General features: G+C 34.8%; 1 protein-coding gene across 4 annotated transcripts; it reads left to right on the forward strand.

The window, feature by feature from the left end:
• The first annotated feature begins 1,251 nt into the window (after positions 1 to 1,251).
• Positions 1,252 to 18,987, forward strand: LOC148306426 (CLIP domain-containing serine protease B4-like). Of its 4 annotated transcripts, none has more exons than XM_088265105.1 (8): positions 1,252 to 1,642; positions 9,080 to 9,147; positions 9,806 to 9,897; positions 11,758 to 12,017; positions 13,819 to 13,927; positions 15,053 to 15,234; positions 15,930 to 16,219; positions 18,449 to 18,987. In XM_088265105.1, the coding sequence occupies exons 1-8, from the start codon at positions 1,567 to 1,569 to the stop codon at positions 18,560 to 18,562; spliced, it is 1,191 nt and encodes a 396-aa protein (XP_088121231.1). In that variant the 5' UTR covers positions 1,252 to 1,566; the 3' UTR covers positions 18,563 to 18,987. The 4 variants fall into 4 exon arrangements, with proteins under 4 accessions (XP_088121231.1, XP_088121232.1, XP_088121235.1 ...); XM_088265106.1 differs by having other exon boundaries at positions 1,276 to 1,642; positions 11,770 to 12,017; XM_088265109.1 differs by lacking the exons at positions 1,252 to 1,642; positions 9,080 to 9,147 and adding an exon at positions 9,356 to 9,563.
• Positions 18,988 to 19,525: the final 538 nt, after the last annotated feature.

Genomic DNA, 19,525 nt, shown 5'->3' on the forward strand with positions numbered 1-19,525 from the left:
GATAAAATAAAATATATGTGGAAAAAAAACATAAAGTCGTTTATATATATACGTATATTCTAATAGACATTGGTGTGCACATAGTTTTTAATCAGGGAAGGCACTGCTTTTCTGCCTTTATAGAATTCACGCTCCTGCTAATATTCTCTCCATGAGATAATAGCCATAATATAAATAAAAGGACCGTTTATCACGTCTTTTATAACAAATTAATTTAAAAAATCACGTTTAGTCATAGAAATATATAAAGAAATAAGCTAGATAAAAACTATTATTTTTTAACATCTCGTCAAAGATGAAGAAGAATATGGAAGTCTGGGCATTTACGGGGCCGACGACCGTCATAGGCTGGTTTAAGTGATCACTTGTAACATTCACACGTGTAACATTCACCAATTCTACCCATTATTGACAACCACACTACTCAAATTCTGTTTAGACCAAGTGAACAAGTATTTGGACACACTCAAAATGTTGTAGATAAAAACTAAATTGAAAAGCGCTGCAGTTCCACCAAGAAATGTCAGTCCAAAACATTGAACGATATTTTTTATATAATTTATATTTGATGCAATAACTTTGTTTTAAAATCACTATAAATATTTTATTTTAACTTAATTATAATATCTACCGGTTTCGAAGCTAACCACTTCTTTTTCAAGACTGATTAATACTAAAACACTATCGAGTTAACAAAAATCAACAAATAAATTGTTAAGTACATAGATAGTCAACATAAATAAATAAACACACTTGAGATCTCTTCCAAGGCTCTTTTGCCTAACGGCCATTTTTTTTTTATTTTGCTAAGTAGATAGTGTTTTAGTATTAATCAGTCTTGAAAAAGAAGCGGTTAGCTTCGAAACTGGTAGAGATTATAATTGAGTTATAATAAAATATAATTAAAATGTAGCTTTGTTTTAAAATTACTTTATAGTGATTTCAAAATAAAGTTACATTTTAGTTGTAAAATGGAAAATCACAAAGTTAGTGCTTCAAATATAAATTATAAATAATAAAATACTTGATTGTGATGTGATTTTGAAACATATCAAGTTATATTTTAATAACAAATTTTTAATCTACTTTTTTACACAGCCCTGTTCACCTAAATCGTCCAATTTTTAATCTGCTGCGATCATCCTCACCGGAAACTCATTGATCAGATAGCTCTGTACAGATTCCGAACAGAACATTAGATTGGACCATAGTCAACAAGCCGACAGTCCAGTGGTAAATGGTCCACTCGCCATTCTCCAGCCAGACACCAAGGAGACGACATCTGCTGTGCAAAAACCGGTTCCCATCACTGACTTCCCATCGACCGAAAAATTAATAACAAAAACCAAATAATATCGTATAAAATTAGATTTATAATGTCGTGCTTAAAATTAACCAGATGAGGTGTCCGAATAATTCGGCGAAAATAAATTTATAATAAATTCGGTGTTGAAATTACTAAACAATGGTCTTTTGTTTCAACAGTGTTTGGCTTTGAGTTTTAGTTTAATCTGAACGCTAAAATGGTCTAACGAGTTCATATGTAAATATTTTAAACGTTTCGCAATGAATTTCGTAAAGTTTCTTGTGTTTTTGGTAGTCGGTGTTAACTGCTGGCGAAATGGTGGTCAGAGTCAAAAAGGTAAGTTTTTAAAAATAATATCACTAAAAAAACTGTTATATTACCTGTCCTTATTTATTTAAAATAATCATTTCCTCCATTCAAAACTGAGTAGCGTTCGACTCGGTTATGGGGTGCATTTGATTTGATTTCCCGCAGGTGTGCAGTATACTAATACAGGAACCCCCCCCCCCTATAACGTTGAGGTAGGTGCCGCGTTATCGAAGAGAACGTTATATGAGGTTAATGTTTTTAATTTAATTTTTACATTTTAACCAGTTAAACAAATTTAAGAGGCGAATGTAGTTGGAAAAAGAAGCATAGGAAGACCGAGGAAAACTTGGCATAATCAAGTATGTCAAATACTTGAAAGCGGCCGGGTCGTAATAATCGTCAGGTATGTATGAGGAGATGCATGAATGTGGTAGAGTCGAGGAATGTTTGCAAAGAAAGCGGTGTGGCGTTCGATTCTCTCTGCCTACCCCTGCGGGGAAGCGGCGTGATGGTAAGTAAGTAAGATAGAAAAGACTTAAATGAGAAACTATACGCATTAACACCACATAAAGTTCCCTCCGATAACGCAGTACCTATCTTAACGTTAAAGGGGGTTTAGATATGTGGATAAATCCCTATTTTTGTCAATAATTTGTTCAATATATGGGTATGTATGAAAAGATACATGAACGTGGAAGAAGCGAAGGGTGTTTGCAAAGACAGATTGGGGTGGCGTTCTATTCTCTCTGCCTACCTCTGCGAGGAAGCGGCGTGGTGATGAGTTAGTTTTAACTAACTAACTAAACTAACTAACCATCACGCCGCTTCCCCACAGGGGTAGGCAGAGAGAATAGAACGCCACGCCACTCTGTCCTTGCAAACATTTTTCGCCTCTTCCACGTTCATGCATCTCCTCATACATACCCGCCGATTGTTACGACTCCTAACCTGACCACTTTCAAGTATTTGGCATACCTGATCGTGCCATGTTTTTCTCGGTCTTCCTCTGCTTCTTTTCCCGCTAACATTCGCCTCGTAAATTTGTTTTACCGTTCTTTCCTCACTCATTCGTTCTACATGTCCAAACCATCTCAACACACCTTTCTTAATTTTATGGATAATGCTTATCTCAGCTTTGCATTCCTTCCTTATTTCACTATTCATATATCCTTATATCACACAGTTTTATATGTTTATAATTTTTGAAGATGAGTATTTGGTTCAAATTACACCTGGAACGTCTCTTTAATCTCGCGCACTATCAAAATCGGTTCCCTGTGTTTTGTTTTCATAATTTTAAAATTACATCTCAAAGATAAAAGCCTATTTAAACGGGAGCATTGTTCACTTCATCCGGATTTCAGCCACTTATCTCAAATGCGTTTTTCGTGAGCCTGGATTGTACGCGGTGGCTCCCCCAGTCAAACTCTGCTTTTTAAATAATGCGACAAGAAATGCTGCATTACGTAACGATGAATTTGTGGTTAGTTGGCAGATATTGCTTAAAAAAACCAAGCCTGCCAGTGTTTTTATCGATCAAATAATGAAAAAAATATTTTAAAAATACGCTTTCATTTTGTAGTAGTTTTTAATTGATACCTTTTAATAATTTAAATTACTGTGATTACTGAATTTACCGGAAGTATAAAACTGAGGAGAAACTGGTTGAAGAGTAAAGATCTCAGAGGTAGGTACCCACCTACCTATAATTTAAAAGATATTAATTTAGTACACGGGCAAATTATTCGATGGTAGGTACTATTTTAGCAATGTCTAAAATATGGCACCTATAAAGGTTCACTCTCCTAATAGCGGCATTGGTGAGCGGCGAACGCTCCCTCCCGATCAGACGATATGTCCAATCAATTAGCGTAAAGTAAAGCCTCGATATAACGGACTACAGTGAATCTACAGTTATTTTACCTCTAGTTGTTATGTTGGCTAACAAAATATAAATCAGAAGTAAAATAAATATGAACATACATAAAATAAAATAAATATGAATATAAATAAATCAGAGGTAAAATAAATATGAACAGACTAGTATACGGATGTAGTTGGGGGGAGGTTACCGCCTCCGTAGTGTAATGGTCAGCACGCTCGGCTACCATTCTGGAGGTCCCGGGTTCGATTCCCAGGGGGGTTAAATAAATATAAGTGATTTTTTCACCCTAATATTTATTCACTTTTACCCTGGACTGGTACCTGAAACGGAGGGCTGATCACCTTTCCTTCATGTATTAATAATCAAGATAACACTGCGTTTATATGATGCAGTGCCCTATGCATCATTGGGGTTCGGATAAGGGTTTGAAGAAGTTGGGGGGAGTGGGTGTCCGTTAAAGCCGAAAGTCCGTTATATAAAAATATGTTTAAAATATTTTTTTTTAAACGTTTAAAATGTGAACACTGTATTTAGATAAATTAAACAATGTAAAACACAAACAAAAATATATTTATTGTCTTCGGAAACTCGTCGTCAAGTGACGTTGCTGTTTGATATCGAAAGCCTGTTTTCGGTAATCCTGCTTTGAAAAATAAATCTTGTTTCGTTTGCACTTTTGAAGTTTTGAGACATAATGGCCGCTAACCATTGCAGACATACGGTGACACTTGAATTAAATCATCTATAACATTTACAGGTTTAAAAAAAATACATTTGACGGGATTATTTTTTCGTTACATCCGAAAATCGTTAAATAGAGGTCCGTTATATCGAGGTTTTTCTGTATTTTTGTTTTGTTGAACTCACTAGAGGAGCATTTTCAGTTGTTATATGAATGTTCCGTTTATGAGCAGAAAAAAACAAATAAATGGATAAATGTAAAAACTTTTTTATAGGGGGGGGGGTAGGGGTAGTACCTAAAGAGCGAACCGGTTCTTGAAAATTTTGAATCCCATCACTGATTCCAGGGCTTTCGACCTGGTATTTTGCTGGCTTAAGAGATTCTTTATACGCTTGTGCAACGTTCACTATTCTGTCCTTTATTAAACGTCTCTCTTGAATAGAAAAAAAAACCGCTTAAAAAATTAGAAACTAAATGCAATGGCTTAAAACCCATTTAAAATCGTTTTAAGCGGTTCAAATCATAACGTGTTTGCTGTTTATTTATTGTTCATTTTTGTTCCTACAAATGGTTTATAAGGCATTAACGAGTAAACAACGCACGGCATAACAGCCCAGAAAATGTTACCATCATTCATCACAAATATTAGCACCACCTTACCGAAAAATAATATAAAATACGATTTATGATTGTAATGAATTTATTTATTTTTGTGACAGATGTTTCGCTTATCCTTCTCCGTAGTGTAGTGGTTAGCACGTTTGGCTACCGTACTGGAGGTCGCAAGTTAGAAACCCGGGAAGGTTAAGACAAATAAATAAGATTTTTTTCTTCAATATGAATTTAATGAGTTGTACCTGAACCCATGACTTGTACCTGAACTCAACATTCATCACCTTACCTTCGTGTAAGTTACGATCAAGATAACACTGCTTCATTATGATGCAGTGCCCTATGCACCATTGGGTGCGAATAAGGGTTAAAAGAATAAAGATTTTTTTATATAACGCCATCAATAAATTAGGTTTGGTCTGTTATGTAGTGAACACATTTATCAAAATTGTGCTTTTTAACACTGTACAAAATCATTGATTACTGCGTAATAGTTAAAAGGTTTAATTTAATTTCTAGTTTATAGTCCATTTTTTATTCGAATATTAAACAACTTACGTATTTGCTTATATTTTTCTTCACGGTCGTTTATAAAATCTATTCCACAAATATTAATGATGTATTTTTCGTAAAAGTTTTGTAACTCCTGATTTAAAATTAGCATCATAATACCATAAATTGTGGGGTCAATAAAACCAAATGTTTAAAACGTTTTATCTTCAATTGGTTCCCATAAAAGGTTAAATTAATTTTATATTAAACGAGAGTAAATTAATTACCATGATAATGCAAAATGATCACAGATCTCTGATTGCTAATTTTCCGCCATGATATTCTAGTTATACCTTCATTCATTATCTGATCTATTTCATTACGAGCAATTTACATTTTATCTTCCTTCGTAGTGAAGTAGTTAGAAGTAGCGAGTTTGACTACCGTGCTGAACATACCTGGTTCGATTCACAGGGGGTTCAAAATAAACATCAGCGATTCTTTGAATATAAAAAAAATATATAATTTATATTTGAAGCACTAACTTTATGATTTTCCATTGTATAATTAAAATGTAACTTTGTTTTAAAATCACTATAAATATTTAATTATAACTTAATTATAATGTCTACCGGTTTCGAAGCTAACCGCTTCTTTATCAAGACTGATTAATACTATAATAATAGTATTAATCAGTCTTGATAAAGAAGCGGTTAGCTTCGAAACCGGTAGACATTATAATTAAGTTATAATTAAATATTTATGGTGATTTTAAAACAAAGTTACATTTTAATTATAAAAAAATACTTGTAAAAGACCAAAATAAATAGGTTTTAAGAGGGGAAGATTGTTTTTAATGACATTTCTTTTTTGTTTTGTTTTGATTGAATATTTGAACAAACGGTTGAAATATTTGAACCCCACGAAGAGAAAAAATATTGGAAAGATGAAAAAAAAGTGGAAAAATGTAGTTAAGTTACTGCGTATTGCACAGTGTATTGTATTGTGTGTATTGCACTTAGTAAAAAGAATATCATGAAAGATATGCCCATCAGCATTTGAAGCATTCTCAGTTGTTATGTGAATGTTTTGTTTATGTGCAGAATAAAAAACAAATAAATTAATAAATTTAAAAAATATTTTTTACAGGGGAGGGGGTAGGGGTAGTGCCTAAAGGGAGAACCGGTTCTTGAAAATTTTGAATCCCATCACTGAATATTAGGCTAGGATATTTTGTTTACCTGATAAAAGAAATCAAAATATGAAACGTGATTTGATACAACTTTTATTCCTTAACAAGGGTTTTTTTAAACCGTAGGATATTAAAATAAAGAAAAGTATTAGTTAGCCACCATTCCTGTGGTAATTTTTCAAATAATAGGATTACACAATATCTTGTAAAAAATGGTATTACGCAATCGTTTTATTTTTATATTTTAAATTTAAATACTTATAATATGCAAACACGTGTGCCCATTGTGAAATTTGAAAAAATCAGTCACTTTCATCAAATGAGCTAAATAGTACTTAAACGTACAATGCAAGTAGATTTGGAAAACAGAACAATAGTAACTCATAAATGCGGTGCGTTGACCTTTTTTTCGCTTTGTAAATTTTTGCGTAATCCGCGTGTAAACCATAGATTATGGTATGTAAATGCCAGGACATATTAAATGCAATGTTTGCCATTTTACTTCAGGTAGGTAGATACTATATATTTTTGTTTGTTTTAGTTGTTTTTTTTTAATTTATTGATATAATATAGTAACAAGAGTGTTTTTATTTTAATTTAATTAATTTTCCATACATTTCTATTTTACAATCTTAAAAATTAATAACACTGTTCTCTCCAATAAAGAGATTAAGCTCTTGTGCTTGAAGAAAGACTACGCTTATTATGTATTGTTTATGTTTGTGATTTATGATTTTAAGTACTGATTAATCTGGTCGTGCCAAGCCTTTTTGGCCGTCCTCGTTCTGTTCTCCCGTTCACATTTACCAAATATATTTTCCTAGTCATTTTATCGTTCCATCCATTCGCTCCACTTGTCCATACCACATTAAGGAACTCTTCCTAATCATTTCAATTATCCCTAGTTATGCCTTACATTATTTTCTAATATCTTCATTTTTAATTATCATACAACGATTTTCCACACATTCAACTGAGGGTACGTAATTCAGCAGCGTTCATTCTGCTTTTACCCTTATTTGCAATTCCATATTTCTCTTCCATACGTCAATATCGATACTTTACACACATTTTTATTTATATATTTTCGAGTATATATGAAATATTTTTATCATAAATCGTGATATCATAAAAGAAACAAAATTACCCTGTTTTTATTGATTCAAATAAATTAATTTAATGAAATAAGAATGATTTCTTAAGTATTTCCTCGGATTTCACAATAATTTTTGGTATTGCGCAAATTATGTAGTGGAATTGTGCAATCGATTGAAATCTACCGGTTGTGGATCTTTGCCGAACTAAATGAGAACGTTAATTAATCTAAATTGTACTAACAGTATATTTAGTCGTAGGCAGAGGCGTGCATTCTATATAGGCAAAAAAGCAGTGCCTACCCTGGGTTACTCGCGTTCCACATAGAAACACCCAAACTTATCCTTACCTTACCCTATTGCCAGTAAAAACTCTGTGCACGCCACTGGTTATAGGTATTAAATAACTATAATAGTAAGTATATGCATATTTCTCGATTATGTGGTGGCCGATTAACGTTTTTGTTCCCCAGCGTGCTCGTTTGAAAATGTAATATTGTTGGTTACTGTCCTTGCGTGCGAGAAATAATACAATAAATACCTCCATAGTCGTTATTTCCATAAAATATGAACCGATGTTCGCTGTTTACCTTTTTAACGACCTAAATCATGATTAGATCGAGCTAATTTAGCTTTTTTTTCAAATATACATACAACGATACCAAAAACAAATCAGATTGCCCTAAAGGCAGTCGTTATTGCGTCATAGTTACTATAGAATTTGGAAAATATAATACTTCCGACATTACGCAATACTTTGAAATCAATAATATTGAAGTCCAGAATGATATTAATTAAATATTGCCTTAAAAAATCACATGCTTATTTAAATCCACCTGAAAAACGAACCCGGGACCTCCAGCATGCATGCACCATTGAGTATGGATAAAGGTTAGAAAAAGAACATAACATTAAAATTATGACGGGTTTGGCTACTGTGCTGGAGGTCCCAAATTTTATTCCCAGGTGGGCCAACCTCAGCATACGATATTTTTAGATATTATGCATTCAATATTACCTTGGACAGGTACCTGAACATAAAGTGCTGGAATGATCGTCTTGTAATAAGAGTGGTTACCAAATCAATTGGGTGCAGTACCTACCCAATTCACCATCCGATTCGAATAGAAGAAGATAATTCTATTTAAGTAGGAATGAACACATTTATTAACTTAAAATTAAGTAAATTAAGGGAAAAAACTTACATAATTTCAGCGTAGCAAGGTAGGCAGAGCAGGATAACCTTTGGAATAAAGATATTCAGCTTATCGGCTCTCCTTACGCCATAGAGCGAAATATAGTCCAGTCGACACGTAATTTATATATTATAAATCACTTCACAATAAAAATTTACACTGAACACTCGCTTTGTTTAATTATTCACCACTAATTATTTTTAATTGACCCATTTTTAAAGTGGCATTTATCTAAAAATCCGGCACTAATGGTAAATTATTTACAAAGGGTAGATAACAGAATTAACAAATCTTTTTATTTTATTTTTTAGGTTCACTTATAATGATAGAAGAAAAAGATACTGAGCCGACAAAAGCAGAAGACAGACAATACGGCGATGTATGTGAAATCATCCCTTTATATAATTTTTCCATATTTTTTTTATTACAATACAGAATTACATATTATCGCGCAATTAGCAACATAAAAACATCGCAGTTCTTACTTACAGAGAATTTATGGTTTGATACGGTTCTTATTTTTACACTGGCAATAATTTTATTTAATTTAAAATTTTCCCTCGCTTCATTCTGTCATAATTATTTCAAATTCATATGTAATAAATGTAATTACGTGCAATTGAGATCAAATGATAATTACATGACCGTTGAACATATTGCTAACCTGTGTTGTTGTTAAATAATTTCAATACTTTGAGTTATTTACCTTTTTTTTTATTCATATATATTTTATTACACAAATATTTTATTTTATTAATACAAAAAAGATCTCACAAAGACATGGCCTGTGTGTGGGTATATATTTTATTTTAGGTTTTAATAAATGGTAATGGAAAGAATAAAATAGATATCAAAAATATAAATATATTAAAAGTGCTAATATAAACTACAAATATTTGATTTTAACTGAAAACTAAAAACAAAAGAATGAAAACGTAAAAAGTTAACAATAAGTATAACTATATGAGTTTAAATTAAAAGAAGAAGCTACTTAGATCTGATTGATTATTCCACTACTTTGATTATTCTATTTTCAGGATATTTGTGACTCGCAATACTTGTGTGTTCCCATTTCTTCATGTCCACTTTTAGAAGATTTACTTGATAAATCTTGTTTGGCATCCGACAGGTAAGTTATGTTAAATATTTATTAATATATTTCAGAAGGGTGTCATCATGGTTTCATTTTAAAAGAATTGAGTTAATTGTAATTAACAGAATAATCAACAAAAAAACACAATCGCTATGTGTGTCTCGATCCAATATATTTTATCATTTCCACCCACTTTTCAACAATCAAATGATCACTTTTTTATTTGAGTGAATATAATCCCTGTTTTTTTATTATCAACACGTTGACCGCCAACTACAAGATAACTCGTGGATTGCGTTCTTTGCTAGGACGCCGACTAGGAGTTATCTCGTACTGCATTTACTTGCCATATTCATCCAGCTACGATAAAATTCCTAGTATAAGGGCGTTTGTGCACTACATGGAATTATACCGTCCGGCACTTCAGTTAGCGCGATATAACGATGATTGGCTTGGATTGGCCAGTTTTGTCCATTTTTCTTTGGATCGGTGCGTAAACACGCTGCGTGTAAATTTGATAATTTATTTATTCATTTGGCGTTTGATTTATAGAACACCATTTTAATTTATGTATTAATTTTTAAATCAAACAGATTTTTTTGGTCTACTAAGTTGTATTTTATTAACAAAAACACATAAAAAATTAATATTGTGACAATTGTTTCGCCTAGTTATGGCATTTTCAAACTAATGCAGACATTCGTGTGTTTTGTAAAATACAACTTAGTAGACTCAAAAATCTGTGTTTGATTTAAAAATTAATATAAAAATTTGATCACGCTAAACTGTCATAGTCGCTTTTATTTTTCAACACCAGACTGCCGGATGGTGAAATTCCGGGTAGTACACAAGCCCCCTATCAGTGCTAATATGGATAGATGGCGCATGGGAAGAGAACAAAAAATCAAAGCTGACTTACATGAATAGAAAATTTATTAATAAATGAACGGAAAATATAATAAATAAAAAAATATTCAAAATCAAGAATTAAAAGAATATATTGGTTGGTTAAAAAGGTTTGCTTTTTAAACTGGAATTCTGAAAATTGCTGTGGCAGTCAACGTGTTAATAACTGAGTGTGCTATCAGAAATTTTTCGGTTCATCTGTTATTGGGTGGTGTGAATAGAGTTCTGTAAAAAAATGTTAGTTTGGGACACTGTTATGAAACCATAGTAAATTGTGAATAATGAGAATTTTTTATGTGACGCGAGTATATGCTACTTGGAGATTAATTTGTCGTCTCTTCTTCTTCTTCTGCTTGGTGTAGGCCTTGTGGCCTGTTTTTAAGAGGGTTTAGAACCACCTGCAATGTCGATTCATTTCTTTGGTGGTCTGCCCGGGAATCGTCCTTGGAGTTGGCCGTACAGTGCAATGAAAGGGAGTCTAGATGGTTCCATTCTCCTCACATGCGCATACCATTGTCTCCTTCGTTGCCTTCCCCACCTAACGACATCTTCCATCTCGCATATTTCCCTTATCCTGGCGTTCCTGACTCTTGCCAGATATGCTACTTAGAGTCTTCATTTCTGACACTCTAAGCGCGTTTTTTTGTGACTACGGTGTCTGCTCTACTTTCCATCCCATTTGTAATGATGGGTCGCACACAAGTTTTATAAATTTTGATTTTGCTGCCAATCTTCATCTCAGAATTAAATAATTACATTTGTGACATCAGAAATTTCCTTCTCATTCAATTTTTTCCCATCTTTATCCCACCCAATTGCTGTAGAACCTCTGGATTTAACAGGATTAAAATCATAGATTGAAAATCACAAAGTTAGCGCTTCAAATATAAATTATAGACAGCTTATTATTTCATCATGTGTGTTTTGTTGGCTTACGTTCACTGCAGCTTCTTCATTGCGCACCGCATCATTTGGCTCTCATCCCATCAGGTACTTCCGCAGGCTGACCGCCCTGACCTGCGGCTGGCGGGGGGGTGAGTCCCTGGTGTGCTGTCCCCCCGGCGGGCGCAGCCCCCTGCAGGCCGGGGGCGGAGGCGCCCCCCCGGGCGTGCAGGCGGACGACAGCGGCGCGCAGGGCACCGCCACCCAGCAGAGCCAGGAGGACGCGACCTGCGGCACGCCCATGGTGCAGGCCAGGAACTACAACGGGCTGGGCTCGCACCCGTGGGTCGTGAGGGTTGGATTCATGAGTAAGTTGATGCTTGGGCCTTGAGAATTAGATTCATGACTAAGTTGATGCTTGGGTCGTGAGAATTAGATTCATGAGTAAGTTGATGCTTGGGTCGTGAGAATTAGATTTATGACTAAGTTGATGCTTGGGTCGTGAGAATTAGATTCATGAGTAAGTTGATGCTTGGGTCGTGAGAATTAGATTCATGAGTAAGTTGATGCTTGGGTCGTGAGAATTAGATTCATGAGTAAGTTGATGCTTGGGTCGTGAGAATTAGATTCATGAGTAAGTTGATGCTTGGGCCTTGAGAATTGGATTCATGAGTAAGTTGATGCTTGGGCCTTGAGAATTGGATTAATGAGTAAGTTGATGCTTGGGTCGTGAGAATTGGATTCATAAGTTTTAACCACTTGATGCTTTTGAATGAGCAGTGTTTGCGGACGGCACATGTGTTGTATCGCGCTAATCCGAGCACTGCTCGTGTGGTTTCACTTGTTTGCGTTAGACAAGATAAACAACACAACTGAGCTTGTCAGTTGCTATTTGACACTTTTTGTTGCATTTTTTTGGAAATTCTTCATTAAGTAACCAAATTTTATCATTGAATTTTTAAAAATGTTTTTTATTTAAATATTATAGTTACACTTGTTTTATTGATCTGTTCCATGTGTCTGAAGGAGTTTTCCGAAGCGGGATTCTTCTACACCTTTAGCAATAGTTCTTGCATATTTTTTATTTTAATGTATCTTAATGTATACGATTTAAATTTTTTATAGTTTTTAATTTATATATTAATTGAAATAAATAAATTGAATTGAAATTGAGTTATATTTTTAAAAGGTAATTTTTTAAATATTTTTATTGCTTCTGTTTTGTTTTTAGAACTGGCCTAACTATCGAATTATGTTAACTCTTTGAATAAAAAATAAAATAACCTGATATTTTTAGTTCTATTTTTGTGAAAAAACCTGAGTTTTAAGTAGTTATGGCCATAAATTGATTGATTGTCATTTTATTAGTACCGGCTGCTTCTTACATACTTTTCTGATTGTACTCACCAAGTATTATTTAATGACATACCTGTTAAAGTATTTAAAAATTAAACTTATCTACAGACCTTTCAATTTTACTTGGTGAATACCACAATTTCTTAAAATCTATTGTGATACATGTTTCAATGCATTTAGCATCATTATAAAACACCGTACATGTTTGAAGATGATGCTGAATGCATTAAAACACGTGCCACAAAATTGTGATGCAGTGAAACCTCTATCTATCGTTCCTCGAATAATCGTTTTCCCGGATGTGTCGTTTATTTCTTCCACCCCGAATTCATTTCATACAAAAATAGATCGCATCGATCGTTTCTATCCAACATTTTACCGCATTCATCGTTTGAATTACGCTACATATTTGATATAATTTGTCTGTTTTTTTTTACATTTTCTCAATTTTGTTATATTCGACGACAATATTTCAACGTGTGAGATACAGACTATGGAAAGCTTGTGTGATGGATACAGCAGAAGAGTCTGAAGATCTTTGGGTTCTGTTCAACTTTGTATTTTTTTAAAATTAATACATTTATTTACATCTAAAACTTGTATTCTAAAATTTCAACCTACCAATGGTTATGCAATTGAGAGGACGGTATTTTTAATCGATCGTATATCCTTGTGTATTGACTTCTTTATCCCGCATTCATTGTTTTCCCGAATTCATAGTTTATTTCACTAGGTCCCTTTAAAAACGAAGAGGTTTCACTGTATTTAATAAGTAAAATTTTAATTGAAAATAATTTTTATTTGTTTGAATAGACAAGCAAAACGGGCAAATAAGGTATCCTTGTGCCGGTTCCATCATCTCTCGAAAGGTGATCCTCACAGCAGCACATTGTGCACTCGCCAAAGCAGAGGAATATAAATTGTAAGTTTTTTAAAACTATTTTTTTTTGTCGTAAAAAAGAAGGAATTATCCAGATTGTTTTGTTAAAGGAGATATTTAAAGAGCGAAAGAGTTTAGGGTGAAGGTCATTACTGCCAAATGAGAAAGAAAATAGAAAAGGAATAAGAAGTAGTAAAAGAAGAATAGAAACGGCTATGGGTTACATACCCGTACTAGCTGTTTTGCTTGGAAATAATATGTATTTCGGACTCCTTGGAGGACTAGCATATTTTATTACACGAATGTGTGAAAGAGTATTTTTCTTTAGGAGTATTTCCACAGATCTTAAGTGTACAAGTACCAGATCTTGAGGAAATGAAAAATTTATTTTTAAAAAATGTGTGAGTTTCACACATTGGAATTGAAACTTTTAAGGTTTTAGAAACAATTAATTTTATGCATTGTTCTCTTTGCATTTTTTTAATGATTTTATTATTTCATGATTAGGAAAATCTCTACTTATTTATTTTTTACAAAAATGTTAATAATATTAGTATATGACCACTCACCGAGATTTTTATGTCTACCGGTTTCGAGATGTACCCGTCTCTTCGTCAGGACAATCACTACCACAGCATGCAAACAATACCACCCTTCACCACCATAGCACCATTTATACATGTTGCAGCACAAACATTTAGTGCATGTTGGTCTTCGAGTCGACCAATAATCGCATGTGTTAAACATTTTGTGTAGTTTTAAGTGTGTAAATGGTGCTATGGTGGTGAAGGGTAGTATTGTTTGCATGTTGTGGTAGTGATTGTCCTGACGAAGAAACGGGTACGTCTCGAAACCGGTAGGCATAAAAATTTCAGTGAGTGGTTATATACTAATATTGTTAAAAATTTTGTAAAAAAATAAATAAGTAAAAATGACTGACCACAAAGTAAATGCTTTAAATATTTATAATATTGAGAATAGAAATCTCTCTTCACTTAATGAAATATTTCTGTAATTAATCAATTTACATTAATTTGAATAAATGTATACTTTAGATGAAACTTTATTTAGTATGAAATATTAGTGACATCTGTTGAAATTTACAGCAAACATTGCAATGTGCATTGCTAAGTCGTCTTTTTCTTTATTTTGTGTCAATGTCTCCAGATCGTCGGTAATGGTGGGTGAGTTTGACACAGCCACGGACCCCGACTGCGGAGACATGTTCTGTGCCACTCCGGCTCAACTGTTGCCCATATCTCATATCATCGTGCATCCCGGATACGACAGGAAGATCTACAGACACGATGTCGCTCTCATCGTTTTAAAGGACGACATGAAGTACACGAGTGAGTTTATTTATTTACTTAGTAATATTTTTACGTATACATATTTTTATTCAGCGCCGTAGAAGTGGCGTGCATGGTTTACCGTACTACTCAAGTGCCACCTCTATGGCACCAAGAAAATAAAGTGTTAATACTGTTTTTTTTTTAATGTAGGTGCAAAATATCACATCACAACTAATGATTGTAGTTATAACTTCCAATGGAAATATTCTAAACCCGCCCGACAACAATGTGCTAACATCTAGTGTTTGTGAACAAAAATGTTGACATAACTTAATTACTTGTATGCTGCTGAAACATGAACCATAAAAGCAGCAGAAAGAAAAATTTACACTTTTGAGATGTAGTGTTAGAGGCGCATGCTCCGAATTCCATGGACAGCTAGACACACCAATGAGTCCATTCGCCAGGAGTTATACTTGTATGGGTTGACTCTGGCCAATGTCTATACATGATGGATTCTCCGGTTCTTTGGACACGCTGCGCAAAGCAATGAGGATGGCCTGGAACAACTGGTTGTGATCGGTAGCCTCGAGGGGAAGAGAGGGAGAGGAAGATTCCCCACATGATGGACCTATCAAGCAGGCACCTCGGTAGTTGGAGCGCAAGAGAAGAGGGTGTAACCATTGCAAGAGAGAGAAGAAGTATTACTTTGTATGGAACACAATAATTTATATTCATCCTTCTTCCCCCAGTGACCAGTCTGCCCATCTGCCTGAGCGGGGCGCCGCTGCCCGCGGCCCCGCTGCGCGCGCTGGTGCTGGGCTGGGGGCGCCTGGCCCCCGCGGGCTCGGGGCCCGCGCCCAGCGCGCGCCACGCCCTCTCCGTGCCGCTCGTGGCACTGGAGGAGTGTCGGCGCGTGTACGAGCGCGCGGCGCCGCTGTCCCCGGCGCAGCTGTGCGCCGGGGGCGAGGAGGGCAGGGACGCCTGCTCGGGGTTCGGCGGGGCGCCGCTGGTGGTCATGATCGACGGCAGGTACACCCAGGTAAGAGTGCTATATACTAAACATGGGCGATTAAATTAAAAAACCAATTAAAACAACAAATTCTTTAACCTTTCCCTTACGGTGCTAAAAATTCCGCACGCACCGGTAATATATATTTTGTACACCATATGAAAATGTGGTTTAAAAATGGGAAAAATGTGAATATTCCCAAATGTTGCTTTTATTGACCATAGTTAAAGTTGAAATGTAACAATTTTGTAATGTTAGCTGTGGTATGTATCTGAAAATGAGAAAAAATACATCACAAGTAGCCGTAATAACTAGTGTAGCGACACGATCGCCGCATAAGGTGATCTGCGTACTACTAGCGCAGTAAACACGCTAAGACATGCGCGTATACACAAAGCACGCCATGCACGCACTCACTGAGAAACATTTGTGATTTGGTGATTTTAACCCCCGTTTTTTTAAACTAATTATTTATTTCCATCGCTGCAAATGAATAACTTTATATTATAATACTTTCATGTAATACATAATTATATTCCGGAGGAATACAAAAATTTTGAGCTTGTATCTATTTTATTTTATATTGATATTCTTATCTTAAAAGTCGAGTTGTAGTAAATACATATCACCAGGAGGGGAAGGTTAAAAGAAGTTGTTAAAAGAAGTTACCTTAACACGTTGTCGGTGGGACACGGCATTTGCCGTTTTTCGCGGACTGTCAGTCAACTGCGGGACACGGCAAATGCCTTGGACTATTTTTCATACGACTCGCAATGTTTTGTTTACTGTTTGGTATTTTATTCTTTTAATATATTAGCATTGTATAGGGAATGATACCTCGGAGGGGAAGACTATTTTTTAGAGTTTGCAATGCTTCTTAAATTGTGAAATACGGAATACTTAATTAAAAATTATGATTATAATTTATTTTTGATGATCAAATGTCATTTATGATTTCTTTGAAAATTTCAATCGAAAATATTATTTGGTTTAGAAATTGTGTCAATTTTAAGAAAGCGATATATTTTTGCGCTAATCGCGAAAAACGTTCGCTATAGGCTAGAGACTATTGTTCGAAACGCCTGATTACAATGTGTTAATTCAGTATTTGGGCTCGATCATTCAAAGCTAATCACGCCAACCAGTGCACAAATTTGCTTGCATATTTCAAGCTTCTAATGTATTTATGAATTTCACATCAAAATCATAAGCTAGAATGAGATAAAAACAGCGAAAAAGTAACGATTAAATTCCCAATTGAATAACAGGAAAATGACAGTTACTCATTAGTCACACCTTTACTTATGTCTTAAGGTAACAAATTTTTTACTCCGCGTTTGGCACACAGTCTGTGCCACCTTGGATGGCACAGATTGCACTGTTTGCTACATTTTTGCAGCACACATCACAATAGCCAAAAATTAAAATTTCAATTACTTCCATCCGAGTTAGAACTCTCTTGTTGCGATTCTTTCCTATTGGCTGAAATATGATAAAAACTTTAGACCTAATCACCAGTCCTGACTTTTTTTAATAAAGATAAATATTTGTGTTTTTATTATTTATACAAATATTTCGATTTCATACTATTTTTGTGAGCCTAAGTGGCTCATTATTAGAAATAGGTATCAAATTGTGGTAGAGTGAGTTCAAACTGAGAAACTCTGACTTAAAAGTCCGCGACACTAACCACGGGACCACAACCCGACACACTTTATCTCTCCACGCTACCTCCCTCTTTCTTTTTTGCCCTCCACAAGCTTTTTTTCTCTTCTGAACTACAGCACGCGTCTGGAACATATGGAAGAATCCGTCTCTTGCAAAATGGATGCACTAGTGCATCTGGCTGTCCACAGGATATGAACCAAATACCTTCAGCACATCTTTTTTTGTCTTTGACTTATGGCATCCATGTTTCCACTCAGTATAGAAAAGGAAAATACCCAGGTGTTAAACATCCTTCCGCCTCCGTGGTGTAATGGTCAGCCTGTTTAGCTACCGTGCTGGAGGTCCCGGGTTCGATTCCCAGGGGGGGTGAAAATAAATATTAGTGATTTTGCACTGTAATATTTATTTAATATTACCCTGGACTGGTTCCTGAAGCGCAAGAGTGATCACCTTGCCTTCATGTAAGTAATGATCAAGATAACACTGCGTCAATGCGATGCAGTGCCCTATGCACCATTGGGTGCGGATAAGGGTTATAAGTAAGTAAACATCTCTTTCATTTGTTTATTCATAAAATCTCTTTTGTTTCAGATTGGAATAGTTTCGTTCGGCTCGGAAAAATGTGGAAGTGCCGGAATACCGAGTGTGTACACTAATGTTTATAGCTACGCTAAATGGATCAGAGACAATTCACCCGCTGCGTAGATTCAACTGTATAACAAGCGACACAGTGGCGCACCAAAAAGAAATGTGTAGCGAGCATACGGCCTAAACTGGCCAAGTCAACAAAAGTTTGAAAGGTGTTGTCATATTTAAATACATTATTATTTCTGACTTGCGTTATTAAGTTCAGATAAAAGTTTTCAACTAGAATGTTTAAGCAATTTTATAAGAGAATTTTAGAAACAAACTCACAAACCTTGCTTTTTAACCGTTTAAATGAGCTTATCCCAAATTACATTAATTGACTTGGTAATTTTTCGAAGTATGGTCCATGATTTGTGTATCTTGTTGAATTTTAATTAATAAATTATTGTCGTACATACTTGAATAATTATAGACATTTTCACAAATTCAATATCTTTGTATATCAATATGCTGATAGAAATTATAATAAATATAATGAAACTGCTCTGTCAGTATTTGTTCCACAATATTCCCGAAGCAGAGGGCTGATCACCTTTCCTTCGTTTTAACGATCAAGATAACACTGCATTTATGTGAGGCATTCCCCTATGCACCATCAGTTGCGGATAAGGGTTTGTATGAACTAAATTATATTTAGTAATGTAACTGTAGGATAGTTTAGTGATCAAGGGTAAAAAAAAAAAAAAACTAGGCATAAAATCGTTCACCTTCATGGTGTAATAGTTAGCTACGGTGCTGGAGGCCCTAGGTTCGATTTCCGGAGGGGGGGGGGTGAAATATTAGCTATTTTCAACTCTAATATTTAATTAATATTATCCTTGACTGGTTGGTCTCCGAGGTGCAGGAGCGATGGTCACCTTGACTCCTTGTAAGTAACAACCAAGATAACATGAGTTTTATGATGCAGTGCCATATGCACCATCGGATGCGGATAATGGTTAGAAGAAGGAATAACCAGCAAAGCCTCTATTTTAGATGCTTGTCTGCAGGTAGGATAGTGAAGGAAAATGTGAAAAATAC

This window comes from Brachycentrus maculatus, unplaced genomic scaffold (assembly GCF_059751285.1).
Source record: "Brachycentrus maculatus isolate JH-2025_06_01 unplaced genomic scaffold, ASM5975128v1 h1tg000242l, whole genome shotgun sequence".
In the NCBI taxonomy this organism is placed as follows: domain Eukaryota; kingdom Metazoa; phylum Arthropoda; class Insecta; order Trichoptera; family Brachycentridae; genus Brachycentrus; species Brachycentrus maculatus.

Excerpts from the sequence above, each read along its gene's own strand:
- LOC148306426 (XM_088265105.1), top strand. The coding sequence starts at position 1,567 with ATGAATTTCGTAAAGTTTCTTGTGTTTTTGGTAGTCGGTGTTAACTGC. Across the intron at positions 15,235-15,929 it reads GGACGACATGAAGTACACGA|TGACCAGTCTGCCCATCTGC; the intron begins GTGAGTTTATTT and ends TTCTTCCCCCAG. Across the intron at positions 16,220-18,448 it reads TCGACGGCAGGTACACCCAG|ATTGGAATAGTTTCGTTCGG; the intron begins GTAAGAGTGCTA and ends CTTTTGTTTCAG.